Source organism: Schistocerca nitens, chromosome 8 (assembly GCF_023898315.1).
Source record: "Schistocerca nitens isolate TAMUIC-IGC-003100 chromosome 8, iqSchNite1.1, whole genome shotgun sequence".
Lineage (NCBI taxonomy): Eukaryota > Metazoa > Arthropoda > Insecta > Orthoptera > Acrididae > Schistocerca > Schistocerca nitens.
In genome coordinates this window covers 123,523,640-123,545,529 of record NC_064621.1, presented here as the reverse complement: position 1 = coordinate 123,545,529, position 21,890 = coordinate 123,523,640, and the positions used below count along the sequence as shown (strand labels likewise).

Genomic DNA, 21,890 nt, shown 5'->3' with positions numbered 1-21,890 from the left:
CAGCGCCATTGATGAAGGGCGACTCTTTCTGATTGGGATGCTTCTGTAAGACGTACATTTATTTGCACTTTGGAAACCATTTGTTATTGATTTAGTAGCAGTAAATCTGTTGTTGCATGTGGAAACCTGAAATGCTGTAACACACTCCTTAGGTAGTGATGGTTGACTTTATATGTGGCTTTTCTCTAATCGATGTTTAATAGCCGTGGTGTTTCTTCCTGATGATTCAGTGAGAAAAGTGATGTGTCTCTTATGGAACAAATACCACCTACAATACTTTTGTTTGACACACTAGACGCTGTTCCGGATCGAGAAAGTGTGGAAGGGCTTGCTTCAATCAGGCCGCTGTATGATATGATTTTAGGAGTCTGCGCATAACAACGTTATCGGTCTGATATCCGTTATTTTTTGTAGTTTCTTTTTTTGGGAACGAGTACATTTATTATATGTTTTTCTTCAGTATAAAGTGTCCGTCGCGATGTTTCTCACACGCCACATCCGTAAACCCTTTCCTGATGATCAGTCAGAAAGTTTTATGATTCTAGGGGATACCGTCTACTTTGGGGTTCCTATGTTTTAGCATGACTTTTATTATGTCTTCTACATTATGTTTTCTATTTCCTTTTCGGATGTGAGTTCTGACAAGTAGTAATACTTTCGCGTGATAGACAGACGTAAAATCTTGTAACAGCTATGCTGTTTAGGAGATATGATGTCATAAATACAGAGATGCTTGAAAAACTGCCGCATCATGCAAGAAGGTAGTATTCTATGTTCGTTCTGGAACACTTTGAAGACGTATACAGGGTGAGTCACCTAACGTTACCGCTGGATATATTTCGTAAACCACATCAAATACTGACGAACCGATTCCACAGACCGAACGTGAGGAGAGGGGCTAGTGTAATTGTTTAATACAAACCATACAAAAATGCACGGAAGTATGTTTTTTAACACAAACCTACGTTTTTTTAAATGGAACCACGTTAGTTTTGTTGGCACATCTGAACATATAAACAAATACGTAATCAGTGCCGTTTGTTGCATTGTAAAATGTTAATTACATCCGGAGATATTGTAACCTAAAGTTGACGCTTGAAACCTCCGACATTCAGTTGCGTGTTGTAACAAACACGGGCCACGGGCGTTTCATAGGACGTGGAGGACGCATAAATTAGCCAGCCCGTTCTCCTGATCTTACACCTCTGGACTTCTTTCTGTGGGGTACGTTAAAGGAGAATGTGTACCGTGATGTGCCTACAACCCCAGAGGATATGAAACAACGTATTGTGGCAGCCTGCGGCGACATTACACCAGATGTACTGCGGCGTGTACGACATTCATTACGCCACAGATTGCAATTGTGTGCAGCAAATGATGGCCACCACATTGAACATCTATTGGCCTGACATGTCGGGACACACTCTATTCCACTCCGTAATTGAAAACGGAAACCACATGTGTACGTGTACCTCACCCCTCATGGTAATGTACATGTGCGTCAGTGAAAAAGACCAATAAAAAGGTGTTAGCATGTAGACGTAATGTGCTGTTCCAGTCTCTTCTGTAACTAAGGTCCATCACCGTTCCCTTTGGATCCCTACGTAATTCGGTGCTCTCCGATACACACGATCGAACAGCGGAGGAGTGCTACTCAAGCGTCAACTTTAAGTTACAATATCTCCGGATGTAATTACAATGCAACAAACGGCATTGATTATGTATTTGTTTATATGTTCAGATGTGCTAACAAAACTAACGGGGTTCCATTTAAAAAACGTAGGTTTGTGTTAAAAAACATACTTCCGTGCGTTTTTTTATGGTTTGTTTTAACTAGTTACACTAGCCCCTCTCCTCACGTTCTGTCTGTGGAATCGATTCGTCAGTATTTGATGTGGTTTACGAAATATATCGAGCGGTAATGTTAGGTGACTCACCCTGTATACGCACCGATTACGCGTACGCTACGGCACCGTACCCATCTGAGTCATCGCGCCCTGGCCGTTGCGCAAGGTCGGGGCAGCCGTCCAGATGAGTCGGTTACGTACACACACACACACACACACACACACACACACACACGATGTTTACAATTACAGTTTGCTTTGTGATCAAATATACTTTGATTTGTTTCTTTAAAGGTCTTTAAAGGACGCACACACACACACACACACACACACACACACACACACACAAATACATACACAATGTTTACAATTACAGTTTTCTCTGTGTGTGGGTAAAAGAGGTTAAAATTTGCATAATTTAATATGGGAATGTTGAGTACTTCCCTTTCTTACGAATTATCAGTTCAAGTATTAAAAGGGTCGGTTTAGGCCGGTTGAGGTGGAAAAAAAACCTGCGTGTGTCGTTTTTCCAGTGTGTTGTGCAAGTGTAGGCTAGTTCGATTTGTGTACCACGGAAATAGGTCGATCGGTCAACCACTAACAAAGTTCGGTTTAAGTACCACGGAGATAGTTCGTTCTGTGTACCACGTCCTGTGTACCACGATTGATCAAATCTGTCGCTGTCCTTCGACTTTACCAGAAGAGTGGCGGCGGCAATGAGAACTCGAGCGAAATGTAACAGCCAAGATTCCTCACCCCTTGCAGTAATTGGAACTAAACCAAAAAGGTAGCAGGTAAGAGCTCGCCTGCGAGCTCGCAAATTTTGGAAATGGAAGACGTACCACCAATATCTGCTTCTGAGAAACTGCACTTTACGTATTCTGAAATTTCCGTTGACCAGTTTGCTGTGTATCCTTTGCCAAAGACTGTCTTCTGTTTGTTAATACTGCATTAACGCCAATTTTAAGTTTCGAAGGACGTGGATCGATCATTTTGATTTTATTATACACCTCCGCTGGCTCCATTTTAATTGTCCTGTGTTTCGTGTGATTATATTGCTTTACGAATCCTTGTACAGTATTAACCAATTTGTAGGAGCCCTGAGCAGTAAATTTGCTGAACATAAGACTCTTGAGAGTTCTGCTGAAACGTTCAACTACGGAAGCTTTCATATTTGAAAAAGTGGACTAATGATTAATTCTGAGATGTTGCATTAACTTTTTGAAACTAGTATTGTAGAATTATTTCCCAAGATCAGTTTGTAAGTGTACTGGAACCCGCCTGCTATCTGTGTAAATTTTTTTAAGCGCGTTTGCAACTGCAACACCGCCTTTAGTCTTCAGATCAGCAACCCATGCGTATTTGGAATAAACATCAACCACTGTTAATAAATATTTACATCCAGAATTCCATTTCGAATATGTAATCATGTCAATTAAGTATGCTTGATGGACGTTGCCAAATCCTTTTGTGATAACTGCCCACCTAGTATACGTTCAACGGGCAGGATGATGAAGCTCATCAGCAATCGCAGTTTGCATCTCTCTTTAACTTGATGCTTATTGAATACATCTGCCCAAGCCTAGTTCAACGCCGTTGGCTACTCAACAAAAGGGGACCACTACTGTTAGTAATAACGTCTCTACTCAGATATTAGGGGAAATGGAATTAATGATGGACGACGAAATGAAAGAATCGCAAAGGCAATTACAATCTGTTCGGGAGGAAAACAAAGAAATGTGGGAGGAAAACAAAGAAATTCAGGAGAAAATCAAAACTAAATTGAACACGTTAACAGATACTGACAATAATTTGCGATCCGAGCTTACTGAGATGTTCGATGAAAAACATGATCAGCTCAGAGATGCATGTAAAGTCAAACGCGAAGAAATCGAAACGGAAACCCAAGAATTTCGGACCCACGTTGACAAAAAAAGCAAGAAAATAATTGAACTGGTTAGTAAAGCTCTTGAGAAAACACAGGCGGAAAATGATGAGATCATTAAAATCAATAATACAAGCAAGAAGGACAAAAATCGATGAGTATAATGGATAACGGCGTACGGATCTAGTGCAACGAACTGAACAATGAAGTAGACAAAATCCGTAACATAACTACTGGCAGTGACGAAAAGTCAGTCGCATTTAGTAAAGAGAATTTGCGTAACGAAATTAATGCTGTGAGTTCAAAACTCACAGAAGTTACGACTTTATATCACAAATTTAATTGAAATATTTACAACTAGTGACAGAGGACTACACAACAATAAGGTCAAACAGTACGAAAATTGTCAAGAAAAAAATTCGGAATATGAAAACGTGCTTATTTTTCGTAAGTCAAGTTAAAGTGCCACCTCCAGCATGTGACCAGATGAGAAGAAACGCCGGTACCAAGAACTATCCCACTGAAGATGCATTAAAGTAAAGTGCAAGACACGTCTAAAGGAAATAAAATACACTGCAGTAACAAAAGACACTTTTTGCTTATAAAACGAATATCTCTTCGCAATGTTCGCTCGAAAACTCGTTGAAACGGGTCTGCGTTCACTGACAACAGAAATTCCTGTCAATTTTAGAGCTTCGTAGGCACGCTGAACATTCCGCGTTGATATACCAACAAATCTATCTTCTATGATACTGCTGTACATTGAGCAAACAGTATAGGCAAAAAAGGAGACAATTGAAAAGGGAATTAAACTTCAAAGAGAAAAAATGAAAACTTTCGAGTTAGCCAGATTAGCATTTTTCAAAACACAAAATTTGCGTACATCGAATATGAATTAAAGTGCTACGAATTCATTTCACAGTTCAGACAAGGAGAGAATATTTGAACAATAGTGTTACAGAAAGAATGTTATATACGTGGAAGAGACCTGGAGACACTGGAAGGTTTCAGATTGATTATATAATAGTAAGACAGAGATTTCGGAACCAGGTTTTAAATTGTAAGGCATTTCCAGGGACAGATGTGGACTCTGACCACATTTTATTGGTTATGAACTGCAGATTAAAAGCGAAGAAACTGCAAAAAGGCTGGAATTTAACAAGGTAGGACCTGGATAAACTAAAAGAACCAGAGGTTGTACAGAGTTTCAGAGGGAGCGTTAGGGAACGACTGACAAGAACAGAGGAAATGAATACAGTAGAAGAAGAATGCGTGGCTTTGAGAAACGAAATAGTGAAGGCAACGGGGGACCAAGTACGTAAAAAGATGAGGGCTAGTAGAAGTTCATGACTAACACAAGAGATATTGAATTTAATCGATGAAAGGAGAAAATATTAAAAAATGCAATAAATGAGGCAGGTGAAAGGGAATACAAACGTCTCAATGAGATCGACAGGAAATGCAAAATGACTAAGCAGGAATGGCTAGAGGCCAAATGTAAGGATGTAGAGGCGTATATTACTAGTGGTAAGACAGATGCTGAATAAAGGAAACTTAAAGAGACCTTCGGAGGAAAGAGAACCACTTGTATGATTATCAAGAGCTCAGATGGAAAACCGGTCCTAAGCAAGGAAGGGAAAGCAGAAATTTGGAAGGAATATATAGTGAGTGTATACAACGCTGATGTACTTGAAGGCAATATTATGGAAATGGAAGAGGACGTAGATGAAGATGAAATGGGAGATATGACACTGCGTGAAGAATTTGACAGAGCACTAAAAGACCTAAGTCGAAACAAGGTCCCGGGAGTAGACAATATTCCGTTAGAACTATTGATAGCCTTGGGTGAGCCAGTTATGACAAAAATCTTTCATCGGGCGGGCAAGACGTATGAGACAGGGAAAATACCTTCAGACTTCAAGAAGAATATAATAATTCCAATCCCAAAGAAAGCAGGCGTTGACAGGTGTGGTAGAAGATAGGTTAAGGAAAGTTAAAACCTACGGCCGGCCGCGGTGGTCTAGCGGTTCTAGGCGCGCAGTCCGGAACCGCGCGACTGCTACGGTCGCAGGTTCGAATCCTGCCTCAGGCATGGATGTGTGTGATGTCCTTAGGTTAGTTAGGTTTAAGTAGTTCTAAGTTCTAGGGGACTGATGACCACAGATGTTAAGTCCCATAGTGCTCAGAGCCATTTGAACCATTTTTGAAAACCTACGTTTACAGCATTTGTAGACTTAGAGAAAGCTTTTGACAATGTTGACTGGAATACTCTCTTTCAAATTCTAAGTGTTGTAAGGGTAAAATACAGGGAGCAAGAGGGTATTTACAATTTGTTCAGAAACCAGAAGGCCGTTATAAGAGTCGAGGGGCACTAAAGGGGAGCAGTGGTTGAGAAGGGAGTGTGTCAGCGTTGTAGCCTGTCCCCGATGTTATTCAAAATGTATAATAAGCAAGCTGTAAACAAAACAAAAGAAAAATTTGGAGCAGTAATTAAAGTTCAGGGAGAAGAAATTAAAACTTTGAGGTTTGCCAGTGACTGCAATTTTCGCAGAGACAGCAAAGGACTTGCAAGAGCAGTTGAATAGAACGGACAGTGTCTTGAAGGGAGGATATAGGATGAACATCAACAAAGGCAAAACAAGGATAATGGAATGTAGTCGAATTAAATCAGGTGATGCTGAGGGAATTAGATTAGGAAATGAAGCACTTAAAGTAGCAAATGAGTTTTGCTATTTGGGAAGCAAGATAACTGATGATGGTCGAAGTAGGGAGGATATAAAATGTAGACTGGCAATAGCAAGAAAAGTGTTTCTGAAGAAGAAAAATTTGTTAACATCGAATACACATTTAAGTCTCAGTAAGTCCTTTCTGAAAGTAATAGTCTGAAGTGTAGCCATGTGTGGATTTGGAACGTGGACGATAAACAGTTTAAACAAAAAGGGAATAGATGTTTTTGAGATGTGGTGCTACAGTAGAGTGCTGAAGGTTAGATGGGTAGATCATGTAACTAATGAGGAAGTACTGTACAGAACTGAGGAGAAGAGATATTTGTTTGGTTTGGTTTGTGGGGAAGAGATATTTGTGTTACAACCTGACCAAAAGAAGGGATCAGTTGGTGGGACGCATTCCAAAGCATCAAGGGATCACTAATTTAGTACTGGAGAGAAGTGTGGGGAGTGAAAATCGTAGAAGGAGACCAAGTGATGTATACAGTAAGCAGATTTAGAAGGATGTAGGCTGCAGTAGTTACTCGGAGATGAAGAGATTTGCACAAAATAGAGTACCATGGAGAGCTGAATCAAACCAGTCTTTGGACTGAAGACCACAACAACACAATGACAGTTTTATAGAAGAAGGCTATAGGTTATACAGGTACATTCGATAACCAACGAAGAGTTTTTAACTTGTATTGCTGAGAAAAGAAAATTACGACATAATTTCGTTGGAAGAAGAAATCAGCTGGTAATCCCATCCTGAGGTATCACAGAAATGTCAGTTTGGTAATTATGGTAAGTTTCAGGAGTAAAAATTGAAGAGGGAAACCGAGACTTGCCTAAATTAAGCATGTTCAACTGGGTGCAAACTGCGTTGTTACAGAGAAGAAGAGTTTCGGACAGGATATACTAGCGTGAACACGTGCGTCTTCATTCCAAAGACCACAACAATGTACTTTCCAGTCACATTAATGTGACCTCCTGTCAAAAGCCTTAATAATCACCTTTTGCAGTGCAGACCATTGCGAGAAAATACACAGCAAGAGAGTCAACTAGGTTTTGGAAGGTACTGACTGGGATGTGAAGTCATGCCGACTCCAGTGCTGTGGTCAGCTGCGCTAGATTTCTCCGTTCAGAGTCCATGACGCGAACTCCCTGATCGAGGTGGTTCCATAGACCTCAATTGGGTTTAAAATCTGGGAGTTTGGTGGCCATGGGAGTACGCTAAACAAATCCTGGTGCTCTTCAAACCACGCACGTACAATGCGAGCTGTGTGACACGTTGCATTGTCCTACTCTAGATGTCATCATGCCTAGGAAAAACAAACTGCCTTTAGGATAGGACATGGTCCCCCAGGGATAGATGCGCACTTTTGTTGATCCATTACGCCTTCCAGAATGACGAGATCACCCAAGGTATGCCACAAAAACATTCCCCCAGAGAATAAAGCTCCCTCCTCCAGCCTGAAAGTGTTGCTCTCAGACGTATCTCGCCGTACACGCCCACGGCTATCTGTCCGATGTAACATGATTCATCTGCAAAGACCACCTATCGCCACTCAGTACGGAATACTAAATTGTACTTATATTTCGGAAATGTAGGGGTAGTGCGGCCTCCAGACCAGATGAGAGGAAATGCAGATCACAGCAAACTGTAATTACCTACGAACATTTTCGGAAATACAGGGATAGTCGACCTCCAGACCATATGAGAGGAAACGCTCTTGGTTGGCAATAAGAATTCCACTATTGTGAGAGACGGAACATCATACACGTTTCCATACGTCTTACAGAATAATTACTAATAGAGTTTCAACGGCACCACAACTATTATACATGGCAATGTCCAAAATACATGAACCAGTGACAATAATGTGACCACCGGCTACGTTCGACGCCAACGTGCAATAACCACTCACAGACGGCAGGTGGGAGCACTAGCAGTGGAGGGTATATAAAGCGGAAAACAGTGCAGTCGTTGGCATAATGCGGAAACGGAATGATTTATCTGACGTCCAGGGGGGTTACATCATTGGCTTCTGGGCCAAGGGTGGAAGCATTATCGAAACGGCTGAGTTTGCTTACTGCCATGGTTAAAGTATATCGTGCGCGGCAAAAAGGCACTACCCAAAAACGGCGACGAAGAAGCTGTAGTGCATTACGGGCCATAAATGACGGAGGTGAATGACAGCTGTGAAGATGTGTACAGGCGATTAGACGTGCAGCTGTGGAGCAGCTGACCGACCAGATGAACCAAGGGGCTGATATGTGTACCAACAGTGCTTCTTCGACGATCATTCAGAAAATGCTACCAAATATCAGCCCCTTGATTCAAGGAGAGACAGTAAGGGGGAAGGAGGGGATGGACACAAATAGGGAGAGGAGGAGATGGTCACAGGGGGAGGTAGGGAGTGCCAGGCCCTCTGATGTCGCCAGTTCACATCTCTTGTGTTATCCTAACAGCATGTTTCTTAAATTTCATGTGTGTTTTTCTATTAGTTTTAATCTAACGTTTTTAACTGTAAGTGTAAATTCAGGCAATCTGTGGCGCATTTTTAATTTCTTCTTAACAACCAGCTACACAGCTCATTACACATCAGCGTCCATTGGTGATACATCAGGAGTGTAGTAAGTTCCATATATAGGTTTATGTCTGCTTTGATAGTTTACTTCTTCAGTTAGGCTTGCTAGCTCGTTTAGGAAGTGTTCGTGCAGTGTGCGGACACAGGAGGAGCGGGTTACAGTTCGCATACAGCTATGGCTGCTGCCTCAGGGTGTAGCGTTGACGGAGAATCTGTCGCGTTGCTCGGGGCACCTCAGGTATCGCTTGTTTCGCACACAGGCTCTGCTGCTGACACACCTCCTAGTGTATCCGACGCGGTAGATCCGCCCTCACAGCAGAGTGAGTGGTGGGTGGTAACACGTTCGTGCCCATCGAGGTGGAGGGCCAATATGGAGGCTGACCATATGGCCTCGCCTATTCACCCAGTGAGTGAACAGATGGCCGTTCCTTCAGCAAGCTTCGAGCAGATACACGTGGGAATTGACAGTTTATGGTTGGAGACCAGCTATTTTGGTCACTGATGCATCGTATATATGGATCGTGAAAACCTCTTCAGCATCAACTAAGGCCTGAAGATGGTGCAATGAAGCACCGAAAGTGGTAGCTACACGATAAATAACATCGTAAGGACAGCTGTAGGTGTTCCGTTTTCCTACACGTGGGAAGAGGTCTGCTAGTTATTGGGAGCTCCAAAGTTATGCGCGTTATGGAGCCCGTTAGGTAGATAGTATTCAGGACTGGAAAGAAAGCCAATGTGCTCTCAGTATGTCTACTGGGGTGCCCCATCCCAGAGCTGCAGATGGCCTTGCCTGCGACTATCGAACATGCAGGGTGCAGTCGTCTGCAACTTGTTGGTCATGTCGGCACCAATGACGCCTATTGCATGCATTCTGAGACCATGTAGGTGGTTGAAGGAGGTGGTGAAAGCTGATAACTTCGTGTATGGGGTGCAAGCCAAGCTCGTACTTTGCAGCATTGTTCCTTTGGTTTGGAGCCGAGTGGGCAGTCTCAACATCAAAGGCTTCTTCGACTCGTACACTAGTATTCATCTAAGATGTTATTTGATTAAATAATTAGAGAGTTGTTCCTGAATTATGTATTCTGAAGCCTCGGACACTTCTGGTAGAATGCAAATGGACCTGTAGTCGGAGGACTGTCTCGCAGATTCCTTCTTGGGTAACGGGTTTATGAGTCCCTCCTTCCAGGCTGTTGAAAATATGCTGGCGGTAGACAATGGTTAAAAATGTTCGTTATTTTGGGCAGTAAAAGTTCGACCAGACGACTGATTATTTGGACTTTTATACTATCGCGCCCTGCAGCTGCAGAACAAAATTGTGCAATTGACCTCCAGATGCAGAAAAAGTTTTTCGTTTGTACCACCCACTGAACTTTAACGGAATCGATAGTTTGTGTCCTTATGTGTTGATCAAGTAAGGATGTCGGCGTGTTGAAATACTCATTTGGATCCTTAATAAGAACTAGAGGTTCAGCTGAAGATTTCGGTTTGGCTATACATAGACCTCGTAGATTTTTCCAAATGGCTGGTTTGTGAAAGTCCTTATTTAGCAAATGGGAATTCCTGATCTTAACATTTCTCACAGATCGACTAATTCGACTGCGTACTTGCTGGTGGGTAAGACAACTATCAAAGGTCAGCTACCATTTGTACGTCCCGTTGCTGCAACTCTGACACTCAGAAGGTGTCTTAGGTGGTCTGTAAGCCATGGTGTTTGTTTCCTCCCTACTCTTACTGTTTCAGAGGTGCGTATTTGTCGTATACATTATTAAGTCTCTTAGTGAAGTTGGATACTTCATTGTTTATGTCAAAGTTATTTCCTGTCTTTGTCTGCCAAGAAATACCACAGGCGTCAGCTGTAAGCTCAGACACATTGATGCGGTTAAAATCTCTAAAAGCTGCCACTTATGGTTTGTTCTTGGCCATTGAAAAGAGTACGTCATGAATATAACACCATGAGCACACAAGCCAGGTGAAGAAATCAGGTCGTTGAGAATTAATCTATTTGGAGAGTTGGTTGCGAATATATGGATAAACGTATCAGTGAGGATGTAGCGAGGCGCCATGCAGCAGCGATCCCTTGCAGCGGGAGAACTCTGCTCTCGGCTACAAGCTGCTGACCTGCGAGCCACCTACTGGCAATGGACATGCAATGACCTTCGCATCAGCACTGCTGCACAAGCGTCGTCACTCTGAATGCCCAGTGACAGTCCAGAATCGTCAAGTTGGGTATTATCCCCAAAGAACTTTTTTTGTCCAGAAGCAAAAGTAAAAACTGTGTTGAGCAAATGTTTTTAGCTACCTGGATCACAGTCTATCAGCATGGTTGCCTTATATGTAACTGTGTTTATAACAATCATATGAACAGCAATACGACTTTTTTAAGTAGCACCCAGTATTTTTTATGCGATAACCCGTGTCCACTGTTCAACACCTGTTGAAAAACGTCTTGCAGTGAACCGTTCACGTTCATATGACGTTATTAAAAACGTAACACAAAATGCACTTTTGTCATTCGGGAGGACGACGCTTCAGACCCCCCTCCCAATTTAGGTTTTCCGTGTGTTTCCTAGATCGGTTAAGACAAATGACGGGATGGTTCCTTCGATAGGGCACGGCCAATTTGCTTCTCCATCATTCCCAATCCGAGCTTGTGATCCGTCTCTAATGACCTCGTTGTCGACGGGACGTTAAACACTAATCCCCCCCACCTCTCTCTCACACTACTCATTCAGGCGACCGTGGGGAAGGTGCAGGTACCCTGGGTAACGACATGCGTCCAGTTGCTGGTGCCGACGGTAAACAAAAAGAAACTGCACGGTGGTCGTTCAGTGAACCGTCAGTAAGGTGAACTCCTGTCGGCTGTGGAGCACCTTTGCCTGAGTAGCATTGCGGTTCCCTGCAGCTGCAATAAAACAAAAGTAATGCCGATGCAGTTTCCAGTGAACTACGTGAACTACTTACCTTTAGTGAACCAAGTACATCGTTCAAAAGCACTACAATACTGTGATACGTGTACGCATATTGCAGACAGGGAAAAATGATTGCAAACCATTCTCCTCACCTTATGCCTCCATAGATGAGTAGCTTTTGTACTTCTCTCCGTCATTGTACTCACAGAAACTTTAAACTGAAGACAGTTGACTGAACGCTCGGTGTGCATTGTGACTGCGTTTCTATTTGTTTAGTTTCAACTCCTGCAACTGGACCAGTTACTTTGTCCGGGTATGTGCGCTTTCCTGACGGTTGACTGTATGACCGGTGTCCAATCTGTGTTACGTTTCTAGCAGCGTCGTGCTTATGTGAATCGTACACTACGAACCGTTTCTGAATAGTTCCTTAGTACAGGAAAATGATTAATGACAAGGGGAGGCCACGACGTTTGGAACGCGGATTTACTTCAGACTTTGTACACTCGTAGTACTCTATTAGGACAATGTGTAAGCAGTAGCGCGTACTTCTCAAGCGTTATTGAGAAAATCGCAAGATAAATTCGGTCGTCAAATATATACCTGTGCGTGGCCGTTTTTGCCGTGAAGCGGCGGCGGCCGAGTGGGTAGCGTCCAAGCCTCGTAATCGCTGGATCGAGTCCCGTTCGTCAGTTTTTCTTTTTTACACTACTGGCCATTAAAATTGCTACACCACGTAGATGCCGTGCTACAGACGCGAAATTTAACCGACAGGAAGAAGATGCTGTGATATGCAAACGATTAGATTTTCAGAGCATTCACACAAGGTTCGCGCCGGTGGCGACACCTACAACTTGCTGACATGAGAATAGTTTCCAACCGATTTCTCATACACAAACAGCAGTTGACCGGCGTTGCCTCGTGAAACGTTGTTGTATGCCTCGTGTAAGGAGGAGAAATGCGTACCATCACGTTTCCGACTTTGATAAAGGTCGGATTGTGGCCTATCGCGATTGCGGTTTATCGTATCGCGACATTGCTGCTCGCGTTGCTTGACATCCAATGACTGTTAGCAGAATATGGAATCGGTGGGTTCAGGAACGCCGTGCTGGATCCCAATGGCCTCGTATCACCAGCAGTCGAGAGACAGGCATCTTATCCGCATGGCTGTAACGGATCGTGCAGCCACGTCTCGATCCCTGAGTCAACAGATGAGGACGTTTGCAAGACAACAACCATCTGCACGAACAGTTCGACAACGTTTGCAGCAGCACGGACTATCAGCTCGGAGACCATGGCTGCGGTTTCCTTGACGCTGCATGACAGAGAGGAGCGCCTGCGATGGTGTACTCAACGACGAACCTGGGTGCACGAATGGTAAAACGTCATTTGTTCGGATGAATCCAGGTTCTCTTTACAGCATCATGATGGTCGCATCTGTGTTTGGCGACATCGCGGTGAACGCACACTGGAGGCGTGTATTCGTTATCACCATACGGGCGTATCACCCGGCGTGATGGTATGGGGTGCCATTGGTTACACGTTTCGGTCACCTCTTGTTCGCATTGACGGCACTTTGAACAGTGGACGTTACATTTCAGACGTGTTACGACCCGTGGCTCTACCCCTCATTCGATCCCTGTGAAACCCTACATTTCAGCAGGCTAATGCACAACCGCATGTTGCAGGTGCTGTACGGGCCTTTCTGGATACAGAAAATGTTCGACTGCTGTCCTGGCCAGCACATTCTCCAGATCTCTCACCAATTGAAAACGTGTGGTCAATGGTGGCCGAGCAACTGGCCGTCACAATACGCCAGTCACTACTCTTGATGAACTGTGGTATCGTGTTGAAGCTCCATGGGCAGCTGTACCTGTTCACGGCATGCAAGCTGTGTTTGACTCACTGTCCAGGCGTATGAAGGCCGTTATTACGGCCAGAGGTGGTTGTTCTGGGTACCGATTCTCGGGATCTATGCGCCCAAACTGCGTGAAAATGTAATCACATGTCATTTCTAGTATAATATACTTGTCCAATGAATACCCGTTTATCATCTGCATATGTTCTTGGTGTAGCAATTTTAATGGCCAGTAGTGTATTTGTAACACAGTCATTTTCTTTACTATTTATATTACAATTGATATAATGGGAAAATACGTTAATCGGATGAACTTTTATTAAATTTACAATGTAATTTGACATTATACAAATTTTATTATCACAAATAATATAATTTTCATAACTATCGACTAGTAAACGACCCAACGCATAAAGTGATACTGAAAATGTCTTTTTGTCCGTGTCTTCAAAATTGTTCGTATTTAATCGAAAAAGAACGAGAAATTGCTTCTCGTTAAGACGCTGTTAAAATGCACTCGATACTGTATGATCAATTATCAGCGCCGATATTTGAGGAACTGCTGCTTTATTCATGGTTTGCTTCCATATTATCGGCTGAAAGAAAGGTTTTTTAAATGTCAACGAGGTTTGTTTTTCAACGGAAAACCTCAAAAGTCCTTGCGTACGCGGAAACAGTATTTATTCAATGTAGCTGGTGCCGTTTAACTTGATGTTTTCCATGTTTTTACGAAAAATACCGTCCTGCCATTGTACTCGTAATGTCTAAAGCGACGATTAATTGCACATCTTTCGAAAGCCGAAAATTTGGAGGTAACAAGTAGTTTCGGGCTCCTTCCAGGTATAAGGGATTTCTCAAATCACGGACAAGCATATATTTTCAGTATCACTTAATGCGTTTGGTCGTTTACTAGTCGATAGTTATGAAAATTATATTATTTGTGATAATAAAAATTTGTAACTGTCAAATAACATTGTAAATTTAATAAAAGTTCATCCGATTACACGTATTATTCCCATTATATCAATTGTAATATAAATAGTTAAGAAAATGACTGTGTTACAAATACACTACTGGCCATTAAAATTGCTACACCAAGAACGAATGCAGATGATAAACGGGTATTCATTGGACGAATATATTATACTAGAAATGACATGTGATTACATTTTCACGCAGTTTGGGCGCATAGATCCTTATTTGTGATAGAAAAAATTTGTAAACTGCCAAATAACATCGTAAATTTAATAAACGCTCATCCGATTACACGTATTTTTCCCATTATATCAATTGTAACATAAATAGTAAAAAAATGACTGTGTTAAAAATAAAAAACCTGGCGAACGGGACTCGATCCAGCGATCCAGCAATTACGGGGCTTGAACACTACCCATTTTTTTTTTTTTTTTTTTTTTTACCCCACTCGACAGCCGCCGCTTCGTGGCAAAAACGGCCACGCACAGGTATATATTTGACGATCGAAATTATCTTGCGATTTTCTCAATAACGCTTGAGAAGTACGCTCTACTGCTTACACATTTTGTTGTCCTAATGGAGTACTACGAGTGCACGAAGTTTGAAGTAAATCCGCGTTCCAAACGTCGTGGCCTCCCCTTGTGAGTGAACAATACTGAGAGTTATTTAAGGAGATGTTAATGTTCCGACGGCAGCAAACCAACAGTTGCTCGGTACACTTTCTATATTTTGCTTCTGGACAAAAGTTACTTGGCTGTCGAGGATTCATAGAACACTCAGTGCAGTTGTTTTTCCGTTACAGAATAACGCAGCCTAAAGCCGAAAATGGTTTAGTCAATTTAATCAGACTGCCCGGGCGACGGTTTAAACCTGGTTCCACGGGCGTGTGTATCGGGACTGTTGCGGCAGTGTCGAGGTACTCACGTCGGGTAGGTCCGCGTAGTAGACGAGTCGGCGGGGGGCGGATCTGCGGCGCGCGTCGCGGCTCGAGTCTCCGCCGTAGCCGTAGCCGCCGCGGCTGCCCGTCACGAAGGGAGCGGCGCGCTCCTCGTGAGGGGGCGGAGCGTGCCACGCTGCGGGGGCGGCGGCGGCGGCGGCGGGGGCGGCGGCGGGGGCGGCGGCCGCAGCGCAGCCGGTGGCCACAGCCGCTGCTGCGCACACTGCCAGCAGCGTGCGGGCGTACATCTTCGAGCGGCTGCCGTGTCGGTCTGCAACACAGTCACACAGTAGCTGCCTTATCCGAGCAGATTCGAAAAGAAACAACGAAAAAAATGAAATCTAAATTGTAAACAGTGCACTATTTTTCGTACCCATACGCTATTTAAGACACGATCTACGTCTACATCTACATCCATACTCCGCAAGCCACCTAATGGTGTGTGGCGGAGGATACCTTGAGTACCTCTATCGGTTCTCCTTTCTATTCTAGTCTCGTATTGTTCGTGGAAAGAAAGATTGTCGGTATGCATCTGTGTGGGCTCTAATCTCTCTGACTTTATCCTCATGGTCTCTTCACGAGATATACGTAGGAGGGAGCAATATACTGCTTGACTCCTCGGTGAAGGTATATTCTCGAAACTTCAACAAAAGCCCGTACCGAGCTACTGACCGTCTCTCTTGCAGAGTCTTCCACTGGAGTCTACCTACCATCTCCGTAACGCTTTCGCGATTACTAAATGATCCTGTAACGAAGCGCGCTGCTCTCCCTTGGATTTTCTCTATCTCTTCTACATACCTATCTGGTACGGATCCCACACTGGTGAGCAGTATTCCTTTGTTTTCGGACTGCATTTCCTTAGGATTCTTCCAATGAATCTCAGTCTGGCATATGCTTTACCGACGATTAATTTTATATGGTCATTCTACCATATGCCTACTCCCAGATAATTTATGGAATTAATTGCTTCCAGTTGCTGACCTGCTATTCTGTAGCTAAATGAGAAAGGAGATTTCTTTCTATGTATTCGCAGCACTTTACACTTGTCTACATTGAGACTTAATTGCCATTCCCTGCACTATGCATCAATTCGTTGCAGATCCTCCCGCATTTCAGTACAATTTTCAATTCTTACCACCTCTCGATGTACTACAGCATCATCCGCAAAAAGCCTCAGTGAACTTCCGATGTTATCCACAAGGTCAGTTATATATATTGTGAGTAGCAACGGTCCTACGACGCTCCCCTGCGGCACACCTGAAATCACTCTTATTTCGGAAGACTTCTCTCCATTGGCAATGACATGCTCCTTTCTGTTATCTAGGAACTCTTCAATCCCTGTTGCGGTTTGCCTACTGCTACCTTGTCGCGTCTCAGGAGGCGTCTTGTCGGGCCTAGGGAGGGAATTCTCTAACCTAAAAAAACCCACATGTGCACTCCACACGTGCTCCACTACCCTTGTAGCCGCTTCCTGCGTGTAGTGCACGCCTGACCTATTCAGGGGGTCCCTACATTTCTCCACCTGATAGCGGAGGTCGAGATATTTGCACCCCAGATCTCCGCAGAATCGTCTGAGGCTCTGGTTTAAGCCTTCCACTCGGCTCCAAACCAGAGGACCGCCATCAGTTCTGGGAACGACACTACAAATTGTTAGATTCCACCCCGCAAGAAAGGCTTTCCGCCTTCACCAACTCCGCCAACCGCCTGTACGAACTGAGGATGACCTCTGAACCCAGATGGCAGGAATCATTGGTGCCGACATGAGCAACAATCTGCAGTCGGGTGCACCCAGTGCTCTCTATCGCCGCCAGCAGGGCCTCCTACACATCTCGGATGAGGCCCCCCGGCAAGCAGACAGAGTGAACATTGGCCTTCTTCCCCGACCTTTCCGCTATCTCCCTAAGGGGCTCCATCGCCAGCCTAACGTTGGAGCTCCCAATCACTAATAAACCCCTCCCCCCCCCGTGTGCCTGCTCGGATCTTGTTGAAGGAACGGCCACATGTCCACTCACAGGCAGAGCGGGCGATGCCACACGGCCAGCCTCCACATTGACCCTCCGCCTCGTGCAACGCGAACGCCGTTGAACCCGCCACTCCCCTTGGGGAGAGGGTGGCCCAACCGCACCCGGTACCCACGAAGATGTCTCGACAGCAGGGACAGTGGGTGAAGCATGTAACACCTGGGGTGTACCATGCGACGCACCAGGCTCCCCACTGCCGCTACACTCCGAGGCAGCAGCCTGAAGACGGCTGACCGTGGCCATCAGCACGTTCAGCTGTTTGCGAACAGTGGCCAGCTGCTCCTGCGTACGTACACAGCAGTCACACATCCTATGCATCCTAAGAAATCAACACTTTACTGCAGAGAGTTAAGTAATCAACTTTTAACTAGACTGCTAATTCACTAAAGGCGGCTGATACCTGACTAAACTGTGGTTACTAGATATTTCTTGTTGGAAACAATGACAATAAGCACTAACTGTCTCTGGACTGTATTCAAAATAAACACGAAATCTATGGAACACTATTACTAGTACTCGGAAATTAAAGCTTCCTAAAAGCAAAACACACGGAAAAGAAGTGAAAAGTAAGAAAAACACAGTTAATACTTAAATTTATGTAGCTTGCTGCACAGGAGATGTGAAGCAGACGGCAGTTATGACGACACTGGCAGTACTGGCACAACAGCTGTCCTTTGCAGAATAGGTCTCTTACCACGCAGATCTTACTGGGCCGTTGGTAGAGCAGCGAGATTCCCACTAGAGAAAACCTGCGAGTAGCTCAGTGCATATGGGGTTATTCGTAAAATGTTTTGCTTTTCATAGTACTGCCACATGACACCCACGATAGAAAAGGAGTGACAGCATCGGCTACAACCGAGACTGCGCGACTTGCCGAGGGGCATGCAGACCCGGCCTGACAAAACCCCTCAACTGCGTGCTGAAGTAATGCCGGCTAGCATTCTCCGACACGGTCGTTTACTGCTGCGGTGTGCCAGGCTTCTCGGTGCCGCAGCATGACGTGCTCTGGCAGCTGTCTACGCGCCAGAAAGCGGGAAGCAGGATTGCATCACATACATCACACCAGAGCCCAGCGGGTAATACTAAGTGCCCACACCCTCCCAACCCCCCCCCCCTCCCTCCACCACTTCTGACCTCCGCTGGCCAGTTTCCAGCAGGGCGTGTCCTCGAGCCACTACGACATCACCTAGGTGCGTCAAGAACTGCCGTATCCCTGGGTGTCATTCCACCCAGAGTTTTGGGGTCCTGAGATCGACGTGGAGCGTTTTCTCGCCCTCACCGGCTGCCCACAGTGCCGGGCATAACATGGCCACCGAGCTGACTTGGTCTCACGTCTAGTTTACGCGAGGCTGGGCGTAACATGGCCACTGAGCTGACTCGGTCTCGTGACCAGCGTATGTGAGGCCGGGCTTAACATGGCCACCGAGCTGACTCGGTGTCGCGCCCTGCCTACTGTGTCGTTTTTTACATAGCACACTACCACCACTGCCGCCACCCTGGCGTCCTCATCTGCGCCTACATCCTGCGCAGAGACGTCGATATCTCGTAGAAAAGCCAGGCTCAATACTCATTGTCGTTACCTAGTCAGCATTTTCGACTCCGCACTCGCCGCGGTACTCCCCACCCTCAGATCCCACACCGACTCTCTAGGTCGCCGTTACCAGTGACGCTGACTTCAGCGCCATCAAGCCATTATGCTCGAAGGACTCCCTGCCCAAACTGTATTACCATGGACAGTATGATTGTCGATAATCTTCTCAACAAGGGTGACTTTCTCTAAATTTATCATCATGGTCGCTATGGATGTGCATTATGGAGTCCTGTTGGAACTTTGCCTTTCTGAGTGCCGGCACAACGTCTTTCTCGTCACGTCTCAAACAGCATCAGGGTCAGTGTTTTCTCACACTGAAGAAATAAACCTGTGCCAAATGTGCAGTTCTTCCTCGAGTCTTCTCTGCTTCCCAGTTTTCAAGCTGGTCAGTCACAGATCGACGAATAATACCCAAGAATTGGTCTAGAGAGGCTCTGGGAGAGTTGGACCACTTTTTTCCTTCAGCATAAACTTTGTCAAATTTCGGCATTTTCTGACTCTGGCAGCTTGTCTGTGTAGTGTGGCATATAAACGTAAGTACAACGTGTTACTGAGGCACTACCGCTTAAAATACGAAAGATATGTTAAAATGAAAACGTATGTGAGTGGTCCACCACACCCATAGGTGTACGGTGAGATGGACCAGTGTAATGGGAGAGATGGATTGTATAAAAATGGCTACACCTGAATAAAAGAGTCAGTTAAAATTAAATAATTTTATTTGGAATACGTTGTAATGAATATGGAATTATGCTATTAAATATTTTAATCCAAAACAATTTTATCAGTTTCTTACAAATCTGAAACGTCCCCTTCATAACAATTATACAAGACTGTGCTTAAACTGACACACAATATTTTTAGCGCAACGCAATCTGACTTTCAAAAATCCCTACAAAAAAAATGGCCCTGACTAACATTAACCTATGCGTTTCACAAATCGCTTACCTCACAAAAATCTTTGTTACTCGAACCACTGCAATAAAGCAAGCGCCACTACTGCCAGCTAAATAAAAGATTCAAACTACGGAAGGCACTAACTACTGATAGGCATAGTTAGGAAATGAAAGATATTAATAGAGAACAAACAATGTATTTACCCTAATAATGTTGAAAACTCATAATATACATATCAGTTCATGACATCCAGTTATAAAAATTTCAAAACTCCGCCATCTCTCTCCCCACATCCACCACTGCTGGCGGCTCACCTCCAACTGCGCAACGCTACGCGCTGTTCACAGCCAGCTGCCTAACACTACAATGGCGAGTATTACAACAATGCAAAGCAGCCACAGACTGCACACAGCACAGCCAGTGATTTTCATACAGAGGTGGCGTTACCAATAAAAAACCTAAACAGCCTAATTACATAGCCCCCATGCTACCCACAAAAAATTTTACAAATTTTTTTGGGCACTGGCCAATACATATTTGTTAAAATTTTTTTCACAATTGCAATAACAAAGAAATCAAATGCACACACTTATTGATACAATGTTGGTCAAAAGCTAAAATTTTCTCACAGTCCATAAAGACAGTCCTGATCGTTGATCACAGTAAAATTGCCGTGTTTTTCACAAAGTCTGAGCAGTAAAAGACAATGCACATAGACGTAGTGGATTTCCATGCAGTCTTGAAGAAGTAGTGTTGTCCTTCCAACGGAAAGACAGTGCTGACTCGACATGCAGACAGGTCATGGGCCACAACAGAGCAAACCCACAGCGGAGTCAATCGAAGTTTTGAAGAGTATTGGTGGGTAGGTCATCACACAGCAGACCCACTGTAGTCCTGGTAGAGATTACGGTATTGGTGGGCCGCCAGAGGTGCAGACCCACTGCAGTCCTTGTAGAAATAATGGTATTGATGGATCATCAAAGATGAAGACCCACTGTAGTCCTTGTAGAGATAATGGTACTGGTGGGTCATCAAAGATGCAGACCCACTGTAGTCCTTGTAGAGATGGCCAGCAGCCATCTGTTGTGACTGTGCAGGTGCACAATCACCATTGAAGAGTCTTGCGGATAATATAGCAAGTCCATAACCACCACTTGTGCACTCACAAAGTTTTTGGAATTGTCCTTAGAACCAGCAATGCTGTTATCCAGTCCCTTGCTGAATTATTAACACACGTGCAAACACTAACAGTCCCTACTTCTCACATATTGTCCATATACTATGACCAACAGAAACATGTGCAGTGAAATGTAACTTACAAGTTAATAATATGATGAGCTGGTGTCAATTACAATTTTATAACATAAGAATACAATTACAAAGGTACAAAATACATCATTAAAGAACATAACAATACAGATAACATTTGTAGTAATACAGGCTTTACAAAAGAATAAAAATATATACATCAGTGTCACAAAAATAATGACATAAGTAAATAAAAGATCAGAATAATTATTGAAACATCAACTTCACACATGAGCATTAAAACAAAACAGAAGAAATAATGTCTAAGCATATTTACAAGGTAAATAACATATTATTAATGCCAATTATATTTGAGGATAACAGTATTCCTCATCATAGTGAATGTAGCTTAGTATTAGAAAAATTCTA

General features: G+C 43.9%; 1 protein-coding gene across 1 annotated transcript in view; it reads right to left on the bottom strand.

The window, feature by feature from the left end:
* Positions 1 to 19,517, bottom strand: part of LOC126199438 (translation initiation factor IF-2-like) — a 43,426-nt gene extending 23,909 nt beyond the window's left edge. The window contains exons 1-2 of the mRNA XM_049936355.1: positions 19,454 to 19,517; positions 15,692 to 15,975 (exon numbers count right to left, since the gene is read on the bottom strand). Coding sequence (XP_049792312.1) covers positions 15,692 to 15,975; positions 19,454 to 19,517 — 348 coding nt within the window. The remainder of the gene's footprint in view (positions 1 to 15,691; positions 15,976 to 19,453) is intronic.
* Positions 19,518 to 21,890: the final 2,373 nt, after the last annotated feature.